Raw genomic sequence first — 26,697 nt, 5'->3', positions numbered from 1 at the left:
ATTCCCAGTCACCTTGCCATGGTTAACTTCTCTAGGGTATGTGGGATGGTAGCGTCCCACCTCGTGGAACTGCAGGGCGCCAAATTCAAAACAACAGAAATCCCATAATTTAAATTCCTCAAACATACAAGTATTTTACACCATTTTAAAGATACACTTGTTGTAAATCCATCCAAAGTGTCCGATTTCAAAAAGGTTTTACGACGAAATCACACCAAACGATTATGTTAGGTATGAGCCAAGTCACAGAAAAAGACAGCCATTTTTCCAGCCAAAGAGAGGAGTAACAAAAAGCAGAAATAGAGATAAAATTAATCACTAACCTTTGATGATCTTCATCAGATGACACTCATAGGACTTCATGTTACACAATACATGTATGTTTTGTTCGGTAAAGTTCATATTTATATCCAAAAATCTGAGTTTAGGCGGGACGCTACTGTCTCACTGAGAAAATGCTGAGCGCCAAATTCAAATTAATTACTATAAAAATCAAACTTTCATTAAATCACACATGAAAGATACCAAATTAAAGCTACACTGGTTGTGAATCCAGCCAACATGTCAGAATTCTAATGGGCTTTTCGGCGAAAGCAAACGATGCTATTATCTGAGGATAGCACCATTGTAAATAAAGAGAGATAAGCATATTTCAACCCTGCAGGCGCGACAAAACGCAGAAAATATTATTCATGCCTTACCTTTGACGAGCTTCTGTTGTTGGCACTCCAATATGTCCCATAAACATCACAAATGGTCCTTTTGTTCGATTAATTCCGTCTATATATCCAAAATGTCCATTTATTTGGCGCGTTTGATCCAGAAAAACACCGGTTCCAACTTGCTCAAATGTGACTACAAAATATCTCAAAGGTTACCTGTAAACTTTGCCAAAAAATTTCAAACTACTTTTGTAATACAACTTTAGGTATTTTTTTTTACATTAATAATCGATAAAATTGAAGACTGGATCTGTGTTCAATACAGGATTACAACCAACTATAGCTAGCTTTCTGGTCTCGCGCCTCTAACAAACAGTACACCTCGAGTGACTCTCGTTCAAGATGGCCGTACTTCTTCATTACACAAAGGAATAACCTCAACCAATTTCTCAAGACTGTTGACATCCAGTGGAAGCGGTAGGAACTGCAGACAGGTCCCTTAGAAATCTGGTTTCCCAATAAACTCTTGAAAAGAGAGTGACCTCAAAAAAACAACAACATCTGAATGGTTTGTCCTCGGGGTTTCGCCTGCTAAATAAGTTCTATTATACTCACAGACATGATTCAAACAGTTTTAGAATCTTCAGTGTTTTCTATCCAAATCTACTAATAATATGCATATCTTGTCTTCTGGGGAAGAGTAGCTGGCAGTTTAATTTGGGCATGCTTTTCATCCAAAATTCCAAATGCTGCCCCCTACCCTAGAGAAGTTAAATGTGGTGGTTCACGCTTTCAGTTTTGCGCGAATGCTGCCATCTATCCACGGTTTCTGGTTAGGGTAGGTTTTAATAGTCACAGTGGGTACAACATCTCCTATACACTTCCTGATAAACTCAGTCACCGTATCCGTGTATTTGTCGATGTTATTCTTAGAGGCTACCCTGAACATATCCCAGTCCACGTGATCAAAACAATCTTGAAGTGTGGATTCTGATTTGGTGAGACCAGCTTTGAATAGTTTTTAGCACAGGTACTTCCTGTTTTTCAGTTTCTGTCTATAGGAAGGGAGGAGCAAAATGGAGTCATGATCAGATTTGCCAACGGGAGGGCGAGGGAGGGCCTTATAGGCACTTTGAAAAGCTGAGTAGCGGTGGTCTGTTTTCCCAGAGCGAGTGCTACCATCAATGTGTTGGTAGAACTTTGGTAGTGTTTTCCTCAAATTTGCTTTGTTAAAATCCCCAGCTACAATAAATGCTACCTCACTATGTGGTTTGCATAAAGTCCAGTGAAGTTCTTTTGAGGGCCGTCATGGTATCGGCTTGAGGGGGAATATACACGGTTGTGACTATAACCGAAGATAATTATCAGCATTTGATTGAGGTATTCTAGGTCGGGTGAATTACTTGAGTTTTTGTATGTTATCACAATCACACCATGAGTGGTTAATCATGAAACATACACCCCTGCCTGCCTTCTTCCCAGAGATTTCTTTATTCCTGTCTAGGCGATCTACTGAGAACCCAACTAGCTGTACAGTCTCAGACAGTATATCCCGAGAGAGCCATGTTTCGGTGAACATTAGCGAGTAATATTCTGGAAATGGTGGGTGGTGTGTGCGCTTCCTGAGTCGGACTAGAAGTCCACTCCGATCACCTCTTCTCAGCCGGCGGTGTTTTGGATCAGCCTCTGGAATCCATTCAATTGCCCTGGGGAGTACGAACAAAGGATCCAATTCGGGAAAGTCCTATTCCCGGTCCTAATGCTGGAGAGTTACTGCCGCTCTGATATCCGAAAGTTCTTTCCGGCTGTATGTAATAACACCAACAATTTCCTGGGCTACTAATGTAAGAAATAACACACACAAAAAAAAAAAAATGCTTAGGAGCTAGAAGTAGAGCTGCCCTATCTATCGACGCCACCAGGCTGTCATGCCAGGCTTTATTATGCTAGGTTATAGGGATGTGCAGATCTCCTTACAAGCACGATTCGATACGCATCTAGATACATGTGCTCCAATATGATACAGTAACAATACTTTTTGTTTGAAACGATTCGGTGCGATTTGATTAGTGGAATGGATCGGCACAATTTATGTTTCTGTCCCCCCCACCTTTTATCTGAAATACTCATCACCCACTGATTTAACTTGTCAGATAGCAGATTTAAAATGTTTTTTTTGAGCTAGTAATATGTAAATATTTATCTTTTAGAAATTAGCTATGACATACATAGCTAATTAATATAACAGTTTTGGATTTCACCCCATCTCAAAAGCAGATGGTTTTGACCAAGAGCTGCTCTCTTCTCCCGTCCTGACCTGTGCGGCTCGCAAACATTATTGCTGTCCTTGTTATGAAATTACACCTTTACCCTGTTCATGTAAAAATGATCAAAATCACTGACTGTTTAAAGCAGAGCTAATATTTTGTACGGTGGACCTGGCAATCGAAAACCACCAATCAGCAGTTAGATGTGCAATCAGCAAAATGTGAGTTGTCCACTCCGGTAGCCCGGTACGTCTCCACCGGTAAAACAACATTTTCGACAGTGCATTTGGTATCAATGACCCAAAAAATGACATTGGTTGTCCCTCATGTAGCCCTTTGCACTTGCACCCATATACATGTTGAAAATGGCAGATTTGGACTCTGATAAGCACTTAAATTGGAATGCTGTACACTTCACATTTCCATATCATAAAACTCATGTCATATACAGTGTTAACATTTATGTTCATTATATTTGAAGTACAGTTACAAGATGACATGGCGTTATTTTCTGGGTCCTCCTGAACAGAATGAGACAATGTTTGTTGTATTGTGAAGGAAATGCACTCATGACTCCATTCTATTGCACCAAAATTACGATCTGCTTCTCTAAATTGCCCAGTGAAAGCCTAAGATCATATTTTATAATTTAGCTTGTCATGTTGGAAATTGAACAAGCTTTCAAATTATACCCATCTGACCCAGATTGTGATTTATAATGGACCGTTTTTGTATTGCTTAACAGTAATTGTGTAAAGGCGGAGATGCAGGGCTGTGTTCCAAACAACACAACTACAAGTGTGCTTGCTCTAGTTCCTCAACGGCACAGCTAGGAGAGCTCAAAAAATCACCTTCTAGTTGTAGACTCTTCTTTGAGTCATAAAAGTGCATTGAAATTGTTTAGGAACTGTGCACACTTTGGAGAGGTGTGTGTGGCCACTTGGAAACACCAGTTAGACCTCTCACTCAAACTCTTGTCATTTTTTTTGTCTTATGTTGCAACTACCCTAAATTTTGTTACTGAATGTATCCAGAGTATTTTCAGACTTCGTTATCAACAAATATAATGAAAAGTACAGTAAGTGTAAAATCAACATTCTAATGTTTGGATTCAGTCTTGTGTCAGGTGAACTGTTGTGTTCTCACCTTTGTCTAATAATTTCCCCATTATCTCCAAACTGGACCCTTTTTTAATGGCTACAGGTATTGCATATACTTTCCATATTTCTTCTGTAAGAAACATTTCAATTTAGCCCTATCCATACAGTATAGGACAATTCCCACGAGTGTAAGGAGTTAATAAAGCCTATGATTTCATATTGCGAAAGCCATTTTACAAACATCTGAATGCTGAAGGTGCCATGCAGATGTAGTCTACCAATATTAGAACAGGGATAGAGAAGGCCTACCTCTCGTGCAGCTGCATCTCTCGCGCTGTGTACACAGTTGTTATCTGACTTGTAAAGCAATGTCATATGCAGCTCCATGCACAAAATTTTGATAGGATGAAGGAGAGGACGCATCAATTCCGTCACAACAAATTAGAGGTATTTGCAGAGTAAGGCAGAAACAATTATGAGTAAAAATGTTGGTAAACCTGCGATTCGTAACATTTGAATCAGTTTTCTTACCGATGTATGCTTCATTTGGATCGGTGTGGGCTCCCGCAGACCAATACACTTGTCTAGAGGCATATTTAGCTGGTTTAGTGACTTGACAGTATGATAACTGTAGAGAATGATCGACTTCGTTATGTTGACTGTAGAGAGTGACAGAGACTTTGGTATGTTGACTGTAGGGGATGATAAAAATGTCATTATGTTTTAAAACTTTAAATGTAACCTTTTATTTAACTAGGCAAGTCAGTTAAGAACAAATTCTTATTTACAATGACAGCCTACCGGGGGAACAGCAACTAGAGTTCAGGGGCAGAACAACAGATTTTTACCTTGTCAGATTGGGGATTCGATCCAGAAACCTTTCGGTTACTGGCCCAACGCTCTAACCACTAGGCTACCTGCCACCCCATGTTGACTGTAGGGGATGATAGAGACTTCGGTATGTTTTTTATTTGAATTTAACCTTTTAAGTATGACTGTAGATGAATGATAGACTTCAGCATGTTGACTGTAGAGGATGATGGTTCCAGTCAGTCAGACAGCAGCTCTAGTTTCACTTCTCTGTCTCTGTAACAGGCCACTATGTTTAGATGCTGTATCACCTTACCTGCATAGTTGTGTGTGTGTGTGAGCTCATTAGGAATGTAAAGCATGTCAATGTCTCATTACACCATAACACCCTATATTAACAGCCATATTTACCCCCTCTCTTTTTATGTAATGTAGGTTCATTCTCTTTTTTCTCCCTCTCCTCCCATTGGTCACCCCTGTCCTATAGATGAACCCCAGCATCACATGGCCTTGTATCCCAGACTGTCCCCAGGGTGTGTGGTTAGAGAACAAACGGTCAGACCCTAAATGTGTATGGTAGGGGGACCCATTTCTTGTCTCCAACTGATCTAAGCCTTTCTGTGTGTGGTTTTGGTGTCCCACTTTCTAGATTTAACATATGCGAGGCAGTGACCGTGTTCCCAGTGCTCCAGAGTCAGCAGACTCAGGCCTACACATGCACACACACTCAGAGCCTAGGGACACCTTAGAACATGGTAGAGGAAACATTTTAGTGGAAGGCTGGAGTCTTCCGTTATATTCCAATGGTTTCTTAGATGTCCCTCTGACATACAGTAGCTCTCTCTCTGCTCTGGACAGCATCCTAACTATCTCTAGTCTACTGTAGCTTGAGGAACTTGAAACTCTCGACCCTGCTTTACTACAGCCCCATTGATGGGAATGGAGGTGTGTTTGGCCCTCCTTTTCCTGTAGTCCACAATCGTTTCTTTTTTGTCTTGCTCACGTTGAGGGAGAGGTTGTTGTCCTGGCACCACACTGCCAGGTCTCTGACCTCCCTATAGGATGTCTCATCGTTGTAGGTGATCAGGCCTACCACTATTGTGTCGTCAGCAAACTTAATGATGGTGTTGGAGTTGTGCTGGCCACGCAGTCGGCGTGGGAACTAAGCACGCACCCCTGAGGGGCCCCTGTGTTGAGGATCAGCGTGGCAGATGTTGTTGCTTACCCATACCACATGGGGGGCGGCCCGTCAGGAAGTCTAGGATCCAGTTGCAGAGGGAGGTGTTTAGTCCCAGGGTCCTTAGCTTAGTGATGAGCTTTGTGGGCACTATGGTGTTGAACACTGAGCTGTAGTCGATGAATAGCATTCTCACATAGGTGTTCCTTTTGTCCAGGTGGGAAAGGGCAGTGCCTGTCTGATAGACTCGCGTCACTGATCACTTCGTGGTTGGGTTTCCCTTTTGTAGTCTGTAATAGTTTGCAAGCCCTGCCACATCCGACGAGCGTCAGAGCTGGTGTAGTAGTTTTCTAGCTTTGTCCTGTATTGAAGCTTTGCCTGTTTGATGGTTCGTCTGAGGGCATAGCGAGATTTCTTATAAGAGCTGTCGCTCCTTGAAAGCGGCAGCTCTAGCCTTTAGCTCGGTGCGGATGTTGCCTGTATTCCATGGCTTCTGGTTGGGATATGTACGTACGGTCACTGTTGGGACGACGTCATCTATGCACGTATTGATGAAGCCGGTGACTGAGGTGGTAAACTCCTCAATGCCATTTAATGAACCCAGAAGCATATTCCAGTCTGTGCTAGCAAAACAGTCCTGTAGCATCCGCATCATCTGACCACTTCCGTATTGAGCGAGTCACTGGTACTTCCTGCTTTAATTTTTGCTTGTATGAAGGAATCAGGAGGATAGAATTATGGTCAGATTTGCCAAATGGAGGGCGAGGGAGAGCTTTGTACGTGTGTCTGTATGTGGAGGGAAGGTGGTCTAGAGTGTTTTTTTTGTTGTTGTTTTTTTTCCTCTGGTTACACATTTAACATTCTGCTAGAAATTAGGTAAAACGGAATTAAGTTTGACTGCATTAAAGTCCCCGGGCCACTAGGAGCGCCGCTTCTGGATGAGCATTTTCTTGTTTGCTTATGGCCTTATACATCTCGTTGAGTGCGGTTTTAGTGCCAGCATCGGTTTGTGGTGGTAAATCGACCGCTTCGAAAAATAGATAGTGTGGTCTACAGTTTATCATGAGGTACTCTACCTCAGGCGAGACAGACCTCAAGACTTCCTTAATATTAGACATTGTGCACCAGCTGTTATTGACAAATAGACACAAACCACCAACCCTCGTCTTACCGGATGCAGCTGTTCTGTCCTGCCGATGCACGGAAAACACAGCTAACTGTATATCCATGTCGTCGTTCAACCACGACTCGGTGAAACATAAGATATGACAGTTTTTAATGTCCTGCTGGTAGGATAGTCTGGAACGGAGCTCATCCCGTTTATTCTCTAGTGATTGCACATTGGCCAATAGAGCGCATGGTAAAGGCGGGTACTCACTCGCTGACAAATTCTCGCAAGGCACCCGGATCTGCACCCCCTGTATCTCCGTCTTCATGCGAATAACGGGGATTTGGGAGTAGCTCTCTCTGTGCTCAGGACAGCATCCTAGTTATCTCTAGTCTACAGTGACATCTATTGGTAAGAGCAAAATTTGCTGCATGTGTCTCCTTTTTGCTGTGTTTTAAATACACCTCTATCTCTCTCCCTCTTTCTCTCCCTCTCCCCACCTCCCTCCCGTCTTTACCCCTGTCTGTCTGTCTCTCTCTGTCGCTCTGTCTCTCTGTGTAGATGATGTGGATCTGGAGGCGTTGGTGAATGACATGAACTCCTCTCTGGAGAGTCTCTACTCCAGCTGCAATACCCACACAGAGACGGCCCCGCTGCTGCACAACAGCCACGTGCACACCCCTCATCACGGGCACGCTCCTCATCGGCGCGGCCCTCGCTCCCAGCGCCCTACGCCCCCTATTCCCCCCTCCTGCCCCCAAGAGAGGCTGTGTCGCTCCCAGCCCGTACACATCAACGCCTTTAGGTAACTATGTCTCTCTCTCACACACACACACGTGCACGCACACACAGTATCTCTATCTTTCTTTAAGTAAATGTAAATCTGTGATTGAGGTGTCTTTTTTATTTTTGTGCAACTCTGTCTCCCTCTACAGGAGGCTCCAGGAGGAGCAGCAGCAGTGTCGTCCCTCCTCTCTCCCTGCCATCATCAACCCCTTCCCTGAACTCTGCACCCCCACTGGCTCTCCCATCCTCAGCCTCATACACACCACAGACAACCATGTAAGCACACACACACACACACACACACACACACACACAGACGGAGTGACTTTTGAGTGCGAGTGTGTGTCTGTTTCTGAATCAGCTGACTGGACTGTAATGTCCTGGCATAATGTTGTGTTTGGCCGTAGACCTGCCTTTCTTATGTTACTCAACAGTTCACTCTGGGTTATCATACTTGTGTGTGTTATTCATTCTGGTATGATGGTCATTAATCACACACACACACACACACACACCCATTTGGCGCCAGACAGGTGACTGGTAAGATTTCAATTGATCTGACATTTGAGAAATACATCCATATGTATTGGGTACGTAACCCATTAGGCCATCCTCCCACGCAGTCAGCTCCATCAATAAACCAGGGATATTGGCCAAATGAGCCACATTTGTGTCCTTAAAGAGCCTATATCTAATTACAAAAACACTATTCCTTGTGTTTTGATCTGTAGCATATGCAAAAATGTATAGCCTATTTTATTGGTTTTTACATTCCTAAAACACATTGTCCACCTCACGGTTCAGCTGTTGGAGATTTGAGCACCAATTGCATAACGGCATTGCATGCATTGGCCTATAGGCTTAAGCGTCCATTGTATGATATTAATATTTAAAAGATAATTGGAAAGAAAGAGAAGCTTAGTCCTAGCCTCAGAGAGAGAGAGAGATGCCGGTGGCATGATACGTCACGGACATGCATCTTTTCATGTCAGACAGGCTGCTGCGTCTGTCAGACAGATTTATAGAAGGTTAATTCATAAATGTTCTATTAGAATTTGTTATGAAGATAAGCGTTAGATTACAGGAGTAACTCTGGTAGGCCTGAAACAGCCTTCCTCATCTCAAGTTCAGCTGTCGGAGTCAGTTGGAGCACCAGTGCGCACAGTCGTCATATCATAGGCCTTCAGTATAGTAGGCTAATAACCACACCAAACCTTCACAAATGTTTCTAAACTTTTATTAAAGTAATATCAAAAGTAAGTCAAGCCATTGTTTATAGGGAAAATATGAGCAGGATATTAAATTGCGGAAAACACAACATTACAGTTAAAACTTAATAAAATGTCTCAACAGAATGAAACAAAACATGCTTTGCATATTTAAAGAACTGGTTTAGATTAATAAAAAGGCCTACAATAATAACAATGACACAACAATAATAATCATAAAACTAATGATAATAAATAAATAAAAACGGCGAGGTGCAAAGTAGCATGCATTTGGCCGCACCATTCTTCTCATCCTTGTCCACTACAATAGTTCAACTCCTCCACACGGAGGACATTCCCCTTGTAGCAGGGCTCCAGACTAACAGACCTGTGCCACTAAGTTTTTCAGTTGGTGGCACCAGCCCATGATTTGGTCGTACCATTTTTTGGGGGGGGGGATCATGCAGTAGAAAGAAATTGTAGGCCTATCAAGGTATTCACAATGCTTTATAAAAAGTGTATTTAGTCTACTGAGATGGTACTAAATAAGTTATTTCATAATCTTGTGATGTTGTGATTCAAAATATTTTAATGTGCAACTTAATCCAGTGATTCTCATGCATTTTGGGTAGACAAATATGCTATTGTTAAATATGGCTCCAGAATTGTCAACAAAAAAAGATATGCATTTGCCTGCATCTTTATGTGTTCTAATATACAGTGCATTCAAAGTATTCATACCCCTTCCCTTTTTTCACATTTTGTTATAGCCTTATTCTAAAATGGGTTAAATGTTTTTTTTTTTTTTTAATCCTCTTCAATCTACACACAATACCCCATAATGACAAAGTGAAAACAGGTTTTTAGAAATTTTTGCAAATTAATAAAATAAATAAATAACAGAAATACCTTATTTACGTAAGTATTCAGATCCTTTGCTATGAGACTTGAAATTGTGTTAAGGTGCATCCTGTTTCCATTGATCATCCTTGAGATGTTTCTATGACTTGGTTTGAGTTCACCTGTGGTAAATTCAATTGATTTGACATTATTTGGAAAGGCACACACCTGACTATATAAGATCCCACATTTTTGACAGTACATGTCGGAGCAAAAACCAAGCCATGAGGTTGAAGGAATTATATGTAGAGCTCGAGACAGGTTTGTGCCGAGGTACAGATCTGGGGAAGGGTACCAAAACATTTCTGCAGCATTGAAGGGCCCCAAGAACACAGTGGCCTCCATTATTAAATGGGAGAAGTTTGAAACTACCAAGATTCTTCCTAGAACTGCCTCTAGGAAGGTCTTATGAAACCAAGAATGAGCTCTTTGGCCTGAATGACAAGTGTCAAGTCTGGAGGAAACCTGACACCATCCCTACGGGGAAGCATGGTGGTGGCAGCATCATGCTGTGGGGCTGTTTTTCAGCGGCAGGGACTGGGAGACTAGTCAGGATCGAGGGAAAGAGGAACGGAGCAAAGTACAGAGAGATCCTTGATGAAAACCTGCTCCAGAGTGCTCAGGTCCTCAGACTGGGGTGAAGGTTCACCTTCCAACAGGACAAAGACCCTAAGCACTCAGCCAAAACAAAGCAGGATTGGTTTCGGGACAAGTCTCTGAATGTCCTTGAGTGGCCCAGCCAGAGCCTGGACTTGAACCTGATCGAACATCTCTGGAGAGGCCTGAAAATATCTGTGCAGCAACACTCCCCATCCAACCGGACAGAAGTTGGATCTGCAGAGAAGAATGGGCGAAACCATTTTAAAAGAAGGCTGTAAAAATCAAGGGGTCTGAATACTTTCCGAAAGAACTGTATTTGGGGGCTAATTCACCCCCTGAGTAAGTGGAAACTCAAAACACATTAGCTAGATTGCTAACTCTAAATATAATACCACTCATAGTAGCCATCTATTCATCTAGAAGTTCATTTCATTTCTAGTTGTAGCTTACTGTTCAATGAGGCCTATGCACTCGCAATGGCCAATGTGCTTTTCGCGCACTCCATATCTGAAAGCCAGATCAAATATCTTTGTAAAATAGTTGCTGTTGAGTTTAGAATTGAGAGCTGAGACATTAAAAGTATACCTTCAGAAAGCTGAGGCAAACAGACACTTTCATTACAGGATTCATGAGGATAATGGATATAGCCTTCAAACTCAACTCTGGACCTCGAAGCCAGTTCCATTGTTCCCCTCTAATCAAGGACTGATTTAGACCTGGGACACCAGGTGGTTACAAATAATTATCAAGTCAAACAGAAAACCAGCAGGCTCCGGGGGTGAATGAATGTGCAGCCCGTACTGACGTGACCAATACATTTCTTAACTCACAACCAAGTCTAAGGGTTGCAAAATGTGGCTACATGGTCACAGTTTGGAGACATGCCTTGTAAGCTTTTCACAATACGCATACTCTAACTTTAATTTTACTTCAATTAAAAAGGCCTTCATCCTCACAATCTACAGTAGCCTCGGCCAAAGCTCCTCTCTTGCTTTCTCTCTCTCTTCAGCAGCAGGGCAGCCGCTGACACACACACACACACACACACACACACACACACACACACACACACACACACACACACACACACACACAGTGTTCTAGGGCTACAGGATGCTCGGTGTCCCTCTTCCTGGAGATGTTGCTGGCAACCTCTCAGTGTCTGGGCTGTGTGAGCCCTGCCTATCCGTCCGGCGTTCCGGCTTCTCCGACAGCGTCTCTGGGAAAGACAGACGCTCATTTCCCGTTCACACGCTTCCACCCCAGCTCGGAGCGTCACGGCTGTGTGTGAGAGAGTTTGTCAGAGTCCAGCCTTTCCTTCCCCCAGTGTGTGTTATTCAGAGAATCCAGTGTCCCAGTCACGCGCACACACTGCTCCTTCTAAGCAACAGGACTGTATCGCTAGTACAGACAGGAAAATGTTCTGGGATCATTGCGATAACATTAAGGAGTTTACCACATCAGTCACCGGCTTCATTAATTAATCTATTGTCCCTCTAACCACTCTGACATCAATGAAATTGAAAATGACATCCAACACTTATCATAACAATATCATGCTTTTAAAACTCATCTCATCTCACTGTGATCGATCAAAAAGTTGAAACTGAGTGGAAAACATGGTCGTTGTGGATGTTTCAAAGCCAAAGAAAAAGGACAGCTCTTTCTAAGGTGATGCTAAAAATGTAACCTATGCATATTAGAGCTTATGTATACGCATAGGCCTATAGGACTGACCTTCATATCTTAAAGTAATGATGAACTGTTTTTTCTCTTTGCTTGTTTGAGCTTTTCTTGCCATAATATGGACTTGGTATTTTACCAAATAGGGCTATCTTCTGTATAACCCCCTACTTTGTCACAACACAACTGATTGGCTCAAACGCATTAAGAGGGGAAAAAATGACACAAATTAACAAGGGCCATCTGTTAATTGAAATGCATTCCTGGTGACTCCTCATGAATGCCAAGTGTGCAAAGCTGTCATCAAGGCAAAGGGTGGCTACTTTGAAGTATCTCATATAAAATATATATTTTTTAATTTGTTTAACACTTTTTTGGTTACTACATGATTCCATATGTGATGTTTCATAGTTTTGATGTCTTCTATTATTCTACCATGTAGAAAATAGTACAAATAAAGAAACCCTGGAATGAGTAGGTGTGTCCAAACTTTGTGTCCTTTATAAGCCCAGACATTTCTATCTGCAATCCTGTTTGAAAGCAGAGTTTTGATGGTTGCCACTGAAAAGAGGAGGATTCCAGGTGCTACTATATTTATTTCTCAGCAGCTAAAATTAAGCACATGCTCCTCTATAAAACTGGAATAGCCTGCCTGGCAGGATTGAAAAACAAACTGAGGCCACACTTTGCTATTAGAGTGCATAGGGATGACGTCTTTTTCCCCCTGCCCCTGTTCCTACCCATTTGATAATGGGCCATTCTAAATCGGAACAAATTGTACATACTAGTAAAGACGAGATTAAGTTGAGAATAGTCAATTAAAATATGATCACTTGAGTGAACAGCTGTGCAACCTGAGACGAGGAATGGAGCCCAAGCTTTTTTCATATTTTTTTCAGCGGCTTGTATTCATGGAGATGCTAAGCGTGTTTATGTTAATTAACAGTCAATTACTGTGAGACCAGCAATCATTTGCATGAAAATAACCAGCTAACAAAATGTCATGACTGCCACAGCCCTACGTATGTACATGTCCCAACCAGAAGCCATGAATTATAGGCAACATCTGCACTGAGCTAAAGGCTAGAGCTGCCACTTTCAAAATGCGGGAAACTAATCCGGATGCATATAATAAATCCCGCTACAACCTCTAAGACTTCAAACAGGCAAAGCATCAATACAGGACTAATACCTAATCCTACTATGCCAACTCGGATGCATGTCAGATGTGGCAGGGCTTTCAAACTATCACGGATTACAAAGGGAAATCCAGCCGCGAGCCTCCCAGTGACACCAGACGAGCTAAATGCCTTCTATGCTCGCTTCAAGGCAAGTAACACTGAACCATGCATGAGAGCACTGGCTGTTCCGGACGACTGTGTGATCTCATTCTCTGTAGTCAATGTGAGTAAGACCTTTAACTTCTTGCGGATCAGTGGGACGCTAGCGTCCCATTTCGACATCTTCCGGTGAAATTGCAAAGCGCCAAATTGAAATTAAATTACTATAAATATTAAACTTTCATGAAATCACAAGTGCAATACATCAAAATAAAGCTTAACTTGTTGTTAATCCAGCCGCCGTGTCAGATTTCAAAAAGGCTTTACGGTGAAAGCAAACCATGCGATTATCTGAGGACAGCGCCCAGCACACAAATGCATAACAAATAATTTTCAACCAGGGAGTTGCGACACGAAAGTCAGAAATAGCGATATAATATATGCCTTACCTTTTGAAGATCTTCTGTTGGCACTCCAAAAGGTCCCAGTTACATTACAAATGGTCCTTTTGTTTGATTAAAGTCCTTTTATATCCATAAAAACTCAGTTTAGCTGGCGCGGTTCAGTCAATAATCCACTCGGTTTCCCTCCTTCAAAATGCATACAAAATTAATCCCAAACGTTACCAATAAACTTATCCAAACAAGTCAATCAACGTTTATAATCAAACCTTAGGTACCCTAATACGCAAATAAACGATAAAATTTAAGACGGAGATTAGTATGTTCATTACCGGAGATAAATAACAAAGAACGTTCTTTTCTTCCAAGCGCATTGGAAACACTACAGCCAAAATGGAAGCCACTTAGAAAAACTACAACTTCTCACTTATTTTCCAAAAAAAACTGCCTGAAACTCTTTCTAAAGACTGACATCTAGTGGAAGCCCTAGGAACTGCAATCGGGGAGGATTTCGCCTTATTATAATAGTGCCATTCATTGAAATCAGTGGTAGGATGAATTTTTTGGGGGGGGGGTGGTTTGTCCTCGGGGTTTCGCCTGCCATTTCAGTTCTGTAATACTCACATACATTATTTTAACAGTTTTAGAAACTTTGGAGTGATTCCTAACCAAATCTACTAATTGCATGCATATCCTAGCTTCTGGACCTGAGTAGCAGGCAGTTTACTTTGGGCACGCTTTTCATCTGGACGTCAAAATACCGCCCCCTAGCCCAAAGAGGATAAACAAGTTAACATTCACAAGGCCGCAGGGCCAGATGGATTACCAGGACGCATACTCCTATTATGCGCTGACCAGCTGGCAAGTGTTTCACTGACATTTTCAACCTCTCCCTGACCCAGTCTGTAATACCTACATGTTTCAAGCAGCCCACCATAGTTCCTGTGCCCAAGAACGCCAATGTAACCTGTCTAAATGACTATCACCCCATAGCACTCATATCTTTAGCCATGAAATGCTTCGAAAAGCTGGGCATGGCTTACATCAACACCATTGCAGACGCACTAGACCGACTCCAATTCGCATACCACCCCAACAGATCCAAAGATGATGCAATCTCCATTGCACTCCACACTGCCCTCTCCCACACCTCCCTCTGCAACTGGATCCTGGACTTCCTGATGTAACAGTATAACTTTAAACCGTCCCCTCGCCCCGACACGGGCGCGAACCAGGGACCCTCTGCACACATCAACAACAGTCACCCACGAAGCGTCGTTACCCATCGCTCCACAAAAGCCGCGGCCCTTGCAGAGCAAGGGGAAACCCTACTTCAGGTCTCAGAGCAAGTGACGTAACCGATTGACACGCTAGTAGCGCGTACCCGCTAACTAGCTAGCCATTTCACATCCGTTACACTGACAGGCCACCCCCATTGGTTAGGGCAGACAACACATCTGCCATGCTGACCCTCAACACAGGGGCCCCTCAGGGGTGCGTGCTTAGTCCCTTCCTGTACTCCCTGTTCACCCATGACTGCGTAGCCGCATGACTCCAACACCATTCTTAAGTTTTCTGACGACACGATGGCGGTAGGCCTGGTCACCGACAACGATGAGACAGCCTATAGGGAAGAGGTCAGAGACCTGGCATTGTGGTGCCAGGACAACAACCTCTCCCTCAACATCAGCAAGACAAATGAGCTGATCGTGGACTACAGGAAACAGAGGGCTGAGTACGCCCCCATTCACATCAGGGCTGTAGAGGAGGGGGTTGAGTTCCTCTGTGTCCACATCACTAAGAATATATCATGGTCCACACACACACATAACAGTCGTGAAAAGTGCACAACAATTCCGCTTCCCCCGCAGGAGGTTGAAAAGATTTGGCATGGGCCCTCAGAGCTTTAAAAAGTTCTACAGCTGCAACATTGAGAGCATCTTTACTGGCTTCATCACTGCTTCGTTTGGCACCTGCTTGGCATCCGACCGTAAGGTGCTACAATGGTTAATGCGTACGGCCCAGTACATCACTGGGGCCAAGCTTCCTGCCATGCAGGACCTCTCTACCAGGCGGTGTCAGAGGAAGGCCCTAAAAATGGTCAAAGTCTCCAGCCACCCAATTCATAGACTGTTCTCTCTACTACCGCACGCCAAGTGGTACCGATGCACCAAATCTGAAACCAACAGGACCCTCAACAGCTTCTACCCCCAAGCCATTAGCTAAATAGTTAGTGCGGGTAGCTATTTGGTTAACAATTCTACTGTTTTATTATCTATCCTGTTTCCTAGTCACTTTATCCCTAACTATATGTACATATCTACCTCAGTTACCTTGTACCCCTGCACATCGACTCGGTATTGATACCCTGTGTATATAGCCAAGTTATCGTTACTCATTGTGTATTTATTAATTTTATTATTACATGTTATTACTTTTCTTTTCTTTCTCTATTTTCTTTCTCTCTGCATTGTTGCGACGGGCCCATAAGTAAGCGTTTCACTGTTAGTCTACACCTGTTGTATACAACCTTATTTATACCTACACACCAAGGTCAAAAGTTATTTATACATGTTACTGACTTCTTCCCGCACACAAACACAGGGTCTTACCAGATGGCATAGCCTCCACAACAATGCAGACAGGAGTCTCAGACATGCCTTGTGGAAAGAGAGAGAGAGTTAGCCTACCATTTAAAACAAAACAAAAAATTTGCCCTACGTGGTCTAAAAAGAAAGGAAAATACTATCACTAGAATCCACTTTTATAGATGAGAGCATACATTACATAGAGAGGGGGTAAATATGAGAAATGAGATCACTGCATACCATTGTAAATACAACTCATGTTTCTGTTTATTTATTTTCCCTTTTGTACTTCAACAATTTGCACATTGTTACAACACTGTAACGCCGTAATATAACATTTGAAATGTCTCTATTCTTTTGAAACATTTCTCAGTGTAATGTTTACTGTTCATTTCTGATTGTTTATTTCACTTGTGTTTATTATCTATTTCACTTGCTTTGGCAACATAAACATATGTTTCCCATGCTAATAAAGCCATGTGAATTAGAGCGAGTGTGTTTGTATACTTAGTTTTCACTGGGACTGTTCTCTTCTAGAATAGACAGGACTTCTCTCTTTCTTACCATATTTTCTGTAATTCTTCCCTCTGTCTTTCTGTGTGTCTATATCTATGTCATTTTCTCTCTCCATCCCTCTTAGTTGCTGTATGATCTGAAACTGAATAGATGTGAAAGTTTAAACGTTCTGACCTACAGTTCCAGTCAAAAGTTTGGACACCTACTCATTCAAGGGTTTTTATTTTTACTATCTTCTACATAGTTTTATGTCTTTGCTATTATTCTACCTATGGAATCATGTAGTAACCAAAAAAGTGTTCAACAAATCAAAATATATTTGAGATTCTACAAAGTAGCCACCCTTTGCCTTGATGATAGCTTGGCACACTCTTGGCATTCTCTCAACCTGCTTCATGGTAGTCATGACTTGTTAATTTGTGGTATTTCTTTCCTTTTAATGTGTTTGAGCCAATCAGTTGTGGTGTGACAAGGTAGGGGTGGTATACAAGTTGTACCAAGTCCATATTATGGCAAGAAAAGCTCAAATAATCAAAGACAAACAACAGTCCATCATGACTTTAAGACATGAATGTCAGTCATTCTGGAACATTTCAAGAACTTTGAAAGTTTCTTCAAGTGCAGTTGCAAAAACCGATAAGCTCTATGATGAAACTGTCTCTCATGAGGACCGCCACAGGAAAGGAAGACCCAGAGTTACCTCTGCTGCAGAGGATAAGTTCATTAGAGTTACCAGCCTCAGATTGCAGCCCAAATAAATGCTTCGCAGAGTTCAAGTAACAGACACATCTCAACATCAACTGTTCAGAGGAGACTACGTGAATCAGGCCTTCATGGTCGAATTGCTGCAAAGAAACCACTACTAAAGGACACCAATAAGAAGAAGAGACTTGCATGTGCCAAGAAACAGGAGCAATGGACATTAGACCGGTGGAAATCTGTCCTTTGGTCTGATGAATCCAAATGTGAGATTTTTTGTTCCAACCGCCGTGTCTTTGTGAGACGCAGAGGAGGTGAACAGATGATCTCCACATGTGTGGTTCCCACCGTGAAGCATGGAGGAGGAGGTTTGATGGTGTGGGGTGCTTTGCTGGTGAAACTGTCAGTGATTTTATTTAGAATTCAAGGCACTTTTAGCCAGCGTGGCTACCACAGCATTCTGCAGCGATACGCCATCCCTTCTGGTTTGCACTTAGTGGGACTGTCATTTGTTTTTCAACAGGACAATGACCAAACACACACCTCCAGGCTGTGTAAGGGCTATTTGACCAAGAAGGAGAGTGGTGGAGTGCTGCCTCAGATGACCTGGCCTCCACAATCACCCGACCTCAACCCAATTCAAATGGTTTGGGATGAGTTGGACTGCAGAGTGAAGGAAAAGCAGCCAACAGGTGCTCAGCATATGTGGGAACTCCTTCAAGACTCTTGGAAAAGCATTCCAGGTGAAGCTGGTTGAGAGAATGCCAAGCGTGTGCAAGCTGTCAAGGCAATGGGTGGCTACTTTGAAGAATCTCAAATTATTTTGATTTGTTTAACACTTTTTTGGTTACTACATGATTCCATACGTGTTATTTCATAGTTTCGATGTTTTCACGCTTATTCTACAATGTAGAAAATAGTAAAAATGAAAAACCCTTGAATGAGTAGGTGCGTCCAAACTTTTGACTCATACTGTAAGCCATGTTCTCATAGACCTCAGCTTTAGACCGCTTTTAGTAAGGACACGTGAAGTCGAGTGTGTGTGTGGGTGCGTGCGCAACTGGCTCTCACAGTCTCACATCCGAATTAGACGTTCATCCATGTTTCTCAAACATCAAATTTGTAAGTATTTAGGCATTAAATCTCAAAAATAACATAGCTGGATTTGAACTTGCACCTTAGGAATCAGAGGCATAAGGTAGACGGTAACAGCACTCACTGTTGCCCCTAGTGGCCAGTTTACACCTCATCTCCCAACGTCCACAGACATGGATGGACGTCAAATACTGACTTGTATCACAGGTGACCTGGCTGGCGTGTGTGTGAGAAGGCAGTTTCCCAGACAATGGGAATGGCCAGTCTTACACAAGTCTCAGTCAGGCCCTCCGGGTTAGCTGCCCTCACCACCACTGTCTGTCTCATTGGCTTGGTTTACTTTGGCGTGTGTGTGTGTGTGATTGATTGAGTCAGTCCATCTGTAATGTAATTCTTGCTTTTAAACGAGCACAGAGGCACAAGTCTTTTTTTAGAACATCAAATAAAAATGTGGAAGACTGTTTCTGTAACCCTTGGCTTTAATCTCTCGATCGCACTCTCCCCCCCCCACCCCCCCCCCCCCCCCTCCCCTTACTACATGTAGAGGTTCGGTGATAAATGCCATAAGATCATTGAGTGTGTGTGTGTTCCGTATTACTTAGCATCATTTATGTGTTTCGCTCTACCTCCCTGAAACCAATAGAGGTTGAAAAACCTTTAAAAACAAAAATGTAAAAACAAAGTTCTGTTTTTTCTTCAAGGGGGGAATCTGTTATCTGTTTATCTGTTAGAGAGCCTGAGTCATGATAAGGGGGTAGACCACAGCATGTGTGTGGTTAAGACAAGGTTAGTTAAGTGGTAAATTGAGTTTGAGGCTGAACTGTGGCCTCTAATCAAGTTAAGACCACGAGTGTGTGAGCGAGCGTCTCGGTGTGACACACACACACACATTGACCCAGACTAACAACCACATCATTCTGCCTGCTCATAATGTCTAGACGCTTCGCTTCCATCTCTCTCTCCATGACATGGTCAGATATCTGAGATGGAGGGAGGAAGAGGGCGGGAAGTGTGAGGAAGTCGGAGTGAGAAGGAAGGAGCTAGGAGGGTCGGGGAGGAAAGGGGATTGATGGAAGGGAAGAGGATGTTAATAGTTAAGATGTAATGTGAAAGAAGAGTTTTACTGACACACACACACATATATATATATATATATATATATATATATATACACACACACACACACACATACATACACACACACACACACACACACACACACACACAGAAATTAATCTCTGTGGATGTAACCTATGACAACCCACAGCTCTCTCTCTTGCTGTGGGGCTACTTAACATAACATTTTATGTTCTGTGTGTGCGTGAATGCTTGCATGCATGTCTGTGTGTGTGTGTGTTCTCATGCAGGCTGTATTAGGGCCAGCTGGCATGCAGCAATCCACACATGAGGCTGATTATGACTCAGTATTACATTACAGACATTCCTCTTTCTGTCTCTCATTCTGCCTCTCTCGCTCTCTATCTTTCTGTCCCTCTGTCTTAGTGCTGAGAGATTAACTAAATGTTTTGTTTGTTTTTTGAACAACCAATTGACCAAAGTCTGTTCATTTATTTGAATTCCATTTCGTTTTTCTTTTCTTTCTGTGAGCTCAATGTGAAGTTTCTGTCAAGATAAATCCGATCAAGCCCGAACTGTGGGATGTAGTAGGGAGTTGTAGTTTCCAACATTCTACATAGTTTTGTGCAGAAAACGTGGTAATTAACTACAACAGTGATCACCAACCTTTCTGAGTCAAGATCAATTTCTGAATCAAAATGCAAGCCAAGATCTACTGCTCAGATTTTTTTTAAACATGACTTAAAAAACTATGCAATTTGAACATTAAAAACAGTACTGTAGCAATGAGGTTTGTAGTAGGCTATACGCCCATTACGTTATCACTTCATATTGGCTATGCTTGAATTGCCCTGTCAATGTTGTTCTTCTCAGAACAACATCAAATCTCAAAATGTGATGTATATGATCACACTGGTAATAGATCAAGGCAAAGGGTGGCTACTTTGAAGAATCTTAAATATAAAATATATTTTGATTTGTTTATCATGATTCCATATGTGTTATTTCATAGTTTTGACGTCTTCCCTGTTATTCTACCATGTAGAAAATAGTAAAAATTAAGAAAAACCCTTGAGTGAGTAGGTGTGTCCAAATATACAGTACCAGTCAATAGTTTGGACACATATACTCATTCAAGGGGGGCTCCCGAGTGACACAGCGGTCTAAGGCACTGCATCTCAGTGCTAGAGGGGCCACTACAGACCCTGGTTCTATTCCAGGCTGTATCACAACAGGCCGTGATTGGAAGTCCCATTGGACGGCGCACAATTGGCCCAGCGTCACCCGGGTTAGGGTTTGGCCGGGGTAGGCTGTCATTGTAAATAAGAATTTGATCTTAACTGACTTGCCTAGTTTAAATAAAAAATAAAAAAGAGGAATTATTTTCCAAGAGTCTTGAAGGAGTTCCCACATATGCTGAGCAATTGTTGGCTGCTTTTCCTTCACTCTGTGGTCCAACTCATCACAAACCATCTCAATTTGGTTGAGGTTGGGTGATTGTGGAGGCCAGGTTATCTGAGGCAGCACTCCATCACTCTCCTTCATGGTCAAATAGCCCTTACACAGCCTGGAGGTGTGTTTTTGGTCATTGTCCTGTTGAATAACAAATGATAGTCCCACTAAGTGCAAACCAGATGGGATGGCGTATCGCTGCAGAATGCTATGGTAGCCACGCTGGCTAAGAGTGGCTTGAATTCTAAATAAATCACCAACAGTGCAACCAGCAAAGCACCATCACATCACCTCCTCCATGCTTCACGGTGGGAACCACACATGCGGAGATCTGTTTGCCTACTCTGTTTCTCACAAAGACACGGCGGTTGGAACAAAAACATCTCACATTTGGACTCCTCAGACCAAAGGACAGATTTCCACCGGTCTAATGTCCATTGTTCATGTTTCTTGGTCCAAACAAGTCTCTTCTTATTGGTGTCCTTTAGTAGTGGTTTCTTTGCAGCAATTTGACCATGAAGGCCTGATTCACGCAGCCTCCTCTGAACAGTTGATGTTGAGATGTGTCTGTTACTTGAACTCTGAAGCATTTATTTGGGCTGCAATCTGAGGCTGGTAACTCTAATGAACTTATCCTCTGCAGCAGAGGTAAATCTGGGTCTTCCTTTCCTGTGGCGGTCCTCATGAGAACCAGTTTCATCACACCCCTTAATTGTTTTTGCAACTGCTCTTGAAGAAACTTTCAAAATTCTTGAAATGTTCTGTATTGACTGACCTTTATGTCTTAAAGTAATGATGGACTGTCATTTCTCTTTGCTTATTTGAGCTGTTCTTGCCATAATATGGACTTGGTCTTTTACCAAATAGGGCTAGCTTCTGTATACCAACCATACCTTGTCACAACATAACTCATTGGCTCAAACGCATTAAGAAGGAAAGAAATTCCACAAATTAACTTTTAACAAGGCACACATGTTAATTGAAACGCATTCCAGGTGACTACCTCATAAAGCTGGTTGAGAGAATGCCAAGAGTTTGCAAAGTTGTCATCAAGGCAAAGGGTGGCTACTTCAAAGAACCTAAAATGTTAAATATATTTTTGTTTTGCAGTCTTCTGGTTACTACATGATTCCATATGTGTTATTTCATAGTTTTGATGTCTTCACTATTATTCTACAATGTAGAAAATAGTAAAAATTAAGAAAAACCCTTGAATGAGTAGGTGTGCCAACTTCTGACTGGATATGTATTTATTTATTTATTTAATCCAGACAGATAAACACTTAACAGCCTATCAACCGCTCGGCGGCGTCCGCATGGTCCTAAAGCACACCGATGCCTCCGTTTTGTATCACATTCCAATGATAAAACTGGAGCGTACAAAAATGCTATTTCAGAATGTGGTGGGGACATGTCCCCAGTGAAAGTTCCACCCCTGGTTTGAGAGGAGGGAGAGAGCGGCTGTGAGGCTGACTCACCATCCCTCCGCTGAGAAAAGGGGACACTGTATTCCAGCTGATGGTGAAATTCAGTTCGCATTATTATAATAACTGCATTATTTCTGTCTCATGCACCAATTCATTGTGTTAATCTGATGTCCAGATGAAGTGAAATATTACTTGATATTTTTTAAAAAGGGACAAGCTGCTAATAATAACTCCATCTAGCTTATTGAAACTCTTTGCTATAGCTATTCATTGTAGCTGCAGTGGTATTCATTGAGTCTCTCTCTAGTCAGGGTTTTAAAAGTTTTGAAATCTCACAGTATCAACTTTACTGTGCGCTCAAGGCTTCTTTTTCCTGTCTATAGGCTCAAGGAAACAGTGCAGAAACTGTGATCTGAGCTATCTGATTGGCCAGTGGTAGGCTTGATTTGCTCTCTGGACTCGTCAACAGCACGAAACAAATAACACATTTTTGAACCGACCTCAAAGCACTAATTGCTCAACACTAGTCTCATTATTATTGTTATTCACAATTTATACACTTGAATAATTGCTAGATTTTATTCAGTTTAAACTAAAATAATAAATGAATGAATAAATGGATAATAAACTAGAATCTAAATAAATATCAAATGATTTGTCACTCACTGTCTCTCTCCCTCTCTTAATCCCCCCTCCCTCTCTCCTCTTTATCTTCCATTTTCCCCCCCTCTCTCCTGTCTGCCAGCCCCTATAGCTGACACGTGATCCCAGTCTAAAACTAAAGAACTCTCTACAGACTCTTCAACTTTAACTAGTGACCAAACTGTTTTTCCCCCACAGCCCCATGAAAGACAACAGATATCTGTTCCTCACACTGCGCCATACCTGACCCTTCATCCCTTCATCTCACACTCATCTGTAGAGGAGAGGAGGGCTGGAATGGAGAGGAGAATAGAGGGGGAGGGAAGAAAACAAAGGGGGAAGGTTGGTCTGATAGGAGAAATTGAAACCGTGAGGCAGCTAGAAAATGTTTGGAGATGCGTGACTATGACTGGGTCTGTGTGTGTGTGTGCATGCATTTGTTTGTACGTCGTGTGTGACATGAAGTGAATTCTCTGCACGCATGACGCACACACACAAACACACACACACCACACTAATCCACTGGCTGAGTCTTAGACAGAGGAACATTCAGGCATTATCCTGCCCAGCATGAGAGGAAGTGCTCTCTCTCTCTTTCTTGCCCTCCTCTCTACTTTTCGTTCCCCCTCTCCTCACTCCCTGTCTCTCTCCCCCACCAATATTCCTTGTTCTATTTCAATGTCCCCTCCATCGCTCCTTCTCCCTCTGCCAATCTCGTGTTCACTTTACCTCTCAGTCCCTCCCTCTCTTCCCCTCCTTCCCCCTATCCCTCCCTCTTTCTCTCACTCCACTCTCTCTCTCTGTCTCAGTAAAGTGAGGCTCAGTGTGAAAATGCCATCGTGCTCTCCTGACTGTTGCCTCTTTCAGGCTGTAGAGGTAAGCATGTTTGTGTGTAGTGGGTAGCTTGTGTGTGGGTAGAGTGAGTGTGTGTGTGTGTATAACTTTAGCGGTGACGACATTCCACATTTAGAAACTTTCTCAAACTACTACGAGACGCAATAAATACTTTTCTTCTTTTGTTTCTGGCGTCTCCTTTCTAGTGCGTACCCTTTGTGTTCTCTGCTGTCCTGTCTCTGTCCTGTCCTGTAATGGTCAAGACACAGCCCGGGCACTGGGCTGGGACGGTGGAAGGAGGAGGCAGAGAGAGCTGTGGCGTCATTTTTGGTTTCCTGTGATTCTCTGTGTTCTACCGTGGAGTTGTTTCTATTGTCGTGTGATTCTTTGTTCTACTCTGGACTTGTTTCTAGTGTCGTGTCTTGATGGGTTTGGGGATAAAACTTAATGATGGAAATTTAGGCACATTTTCTGCGGACACACACAACACGCTCACACCCACACTTACACGCACACACAAACACACTTCCCTGCTGGGAGGAAGAAGCTTAGGATGGAGAGATGGTTAGATAGAGATATCTCTATCAATAGGGTTTTGCTCACAGGTGTATGTGTGTATTTGAGTAAATGTGGGTGTGTTTTTGAGGCGTGAATATTTGTATGTGTATATCGTTAAGTGCGTATGTGTATTTTTAAGTGTGAGTACTGTGTATGTTTATGTGAATGTATGTATATTTTCAGGCATATGTTTAGTGCGTATATGTCAGAGGTATATATGTACTCTACCGGTCAACGTTTTAGAACACCTACTCATTCAAGTGTTTTTCTTAATTTTTTTTACTATTTTCTACATTGTAGAACAATAGTGAAGATCTCAAAACGATGAAATAAAGGGTGGCTATTTGAAGAATATAAAATATATTTAGATTTGTTTAACACTTTTTTTTAGTTACTACATGATTCCATATGTGTTATTTCATAGTTTTGATGTCTTCACTATCATTCTACTATGTAGAAAATAGTAAAAATAAAGACGAACCCTTGAATGAGTAGGTGTTCTAAAACTTTTGACTGGTAGAGTATGTATGGTGTGTGTGTGTATACTGTATCTCAGGCATACTGTTTTATTAACATTTCAACTGACTCAAAATGGCCGTTATTTAGTCTGGATTATTATGACATGAATATTAGGCAGACAGTCATGCTTATGACAAGTCTTACAGTGTGTTATAACTCCATTATAGTTGCAGTGTTACAGTTTGAGCGCAGAAGGAAAGTCTCTAGCAGCTCTATATGCCAATTTCCTGGACACAGATTAAGCCTAGTCATATTGAGCATGCTTTTTAGTCCGTGGGCTAGGCTTAACGGTTAACCGGCCCTTATTGTTTCCACTGCTCTTTACAGTGGCCTGTTTGTAAATGACTGTAAATGTATTTTGTGACCTTTCATTCAAATAACGGTGAACAGTGATGATGGGACAGGGACGGTGTCATATTGTTTTTATATGAATACAATATTTATCTCTCTCGCTGTGTGTGTGTGTGTGTGTGTGTGCAGATCATCAAGGTGTACAGTGAGGATGGAGCAGGGAAGGTGGTGGAGGTGCCGGCTGATATGAGGGCCAGAGACGTGTGTCAGCTCCTGGTCTATAAGAGCCACTGTCTGGACGACAACAGCTGGAGCCTGGTGGAGCATCACCCACTACTGGGCCTCGGTGTGTGTGTGTGTGTGTGTGTGTGTGTGTGTGTGTGTGTGTGTGTGTGTATGTGCGCATTGAGTGTGTTAAGGTTGGGGAAGCATATACTGTAGACTCTAGCTATCTAAAAGCTTCAATCACATAAAATCCACAGTTCTGTTTAACCTTCTGTGACCTTTTTAGTGTCGTTTTATTGCCTCACCTTTTTTGTGGGGTTTTATTGCCTCACCTTTTTAGTGTGGTTTTATTGCCTCCCTCTTATTCTCTATCCTGTTTTCCACCAAGCTTTCCTATCTCTACTGACTGTTACTGGAATAGAAGACTGTTTTATACTTGGTAGATCATTGTAATTTCTGGAAAAACTGTATGGGAGAGATGGAATGTGAGAAGAGCGCAGAGAAAGAGGGGTGGAGAGGGAGAGGGGGAAGGGTGCAGAGGCACGGTGTCAGTATCAGGCCAATGCAGCAAACAGCCAATCCCAGGGCTGCATTGGTCGAGCCCCCAGACAGCTCAGGCAATCAGCTCTGTCTCTCTACTTCAACAGGAAATTCCCCTGCTAGACGCCAGGACAGAGTGGCATAGACACACACACACACACATACACACACACATACACACACACACACACACACACACACCTTGAGCTCTGTGTGTGAGGCACAGTATGGGCTCAATCCTTTTTGAGCAAC

The 26,697-nt window shown here is 42.5% G+C and overlaps 1 protein-coding gene across 4 annotated transcripts in view; it reads left to right on the top strand.

Annotated features, from left to right (window-relative positions):
- The window catches only part of LOC120022070 (growth factor receptor-bound protein 10-like), a 49,295-nt gene that overhangs the window by 10,455 nt on the left and 12,143 nt on the right, over positions 1-26,697 (top strand). For 3 of the 4 annotated variants that reach the window (XM_038965878.1, XM_038965877.1, XM_038965879.1), the window contains 3 exons: positions 7,686-7,929; positions 8,060-8,186; positions 25,870-26,026. In XM_038965878.1, the coding sequence (XP_038821806.1) occupies positions 7,686-7,929; positions 8,060-8,186; positions 25,870-26,026 (528 nt within the window). Of the gene's footprint in view, positions 1-7,685; positions 7,930-8,059; positions 8,187-24,262; positions 24,355-25,869; positions 26,027-26,697 lie in introns of those variants that run through there. The other variant, XM_038965880.1, reaches the window with a different exon arrangement.

Source organism: Salvelinus namaycush, chromosome 27, assembly GCF_016432855.1.
Source record: "Salvelinus namaycush isolate Seneca chromosome 27, SaNama_1.0, whole genome shotgun sequence".
Classification (NCBI taxonomy): Eukaryota; Metazoa; Chordata; class Actinopteri; order Salmoniformes; family Salmonidae; genus Salvelinus; species Salvelinus namaycush.
Note: the sequence above shows the minus strand (reverse complement) of the source record. Positions and strands in the feature narration are given on the sequence as shown.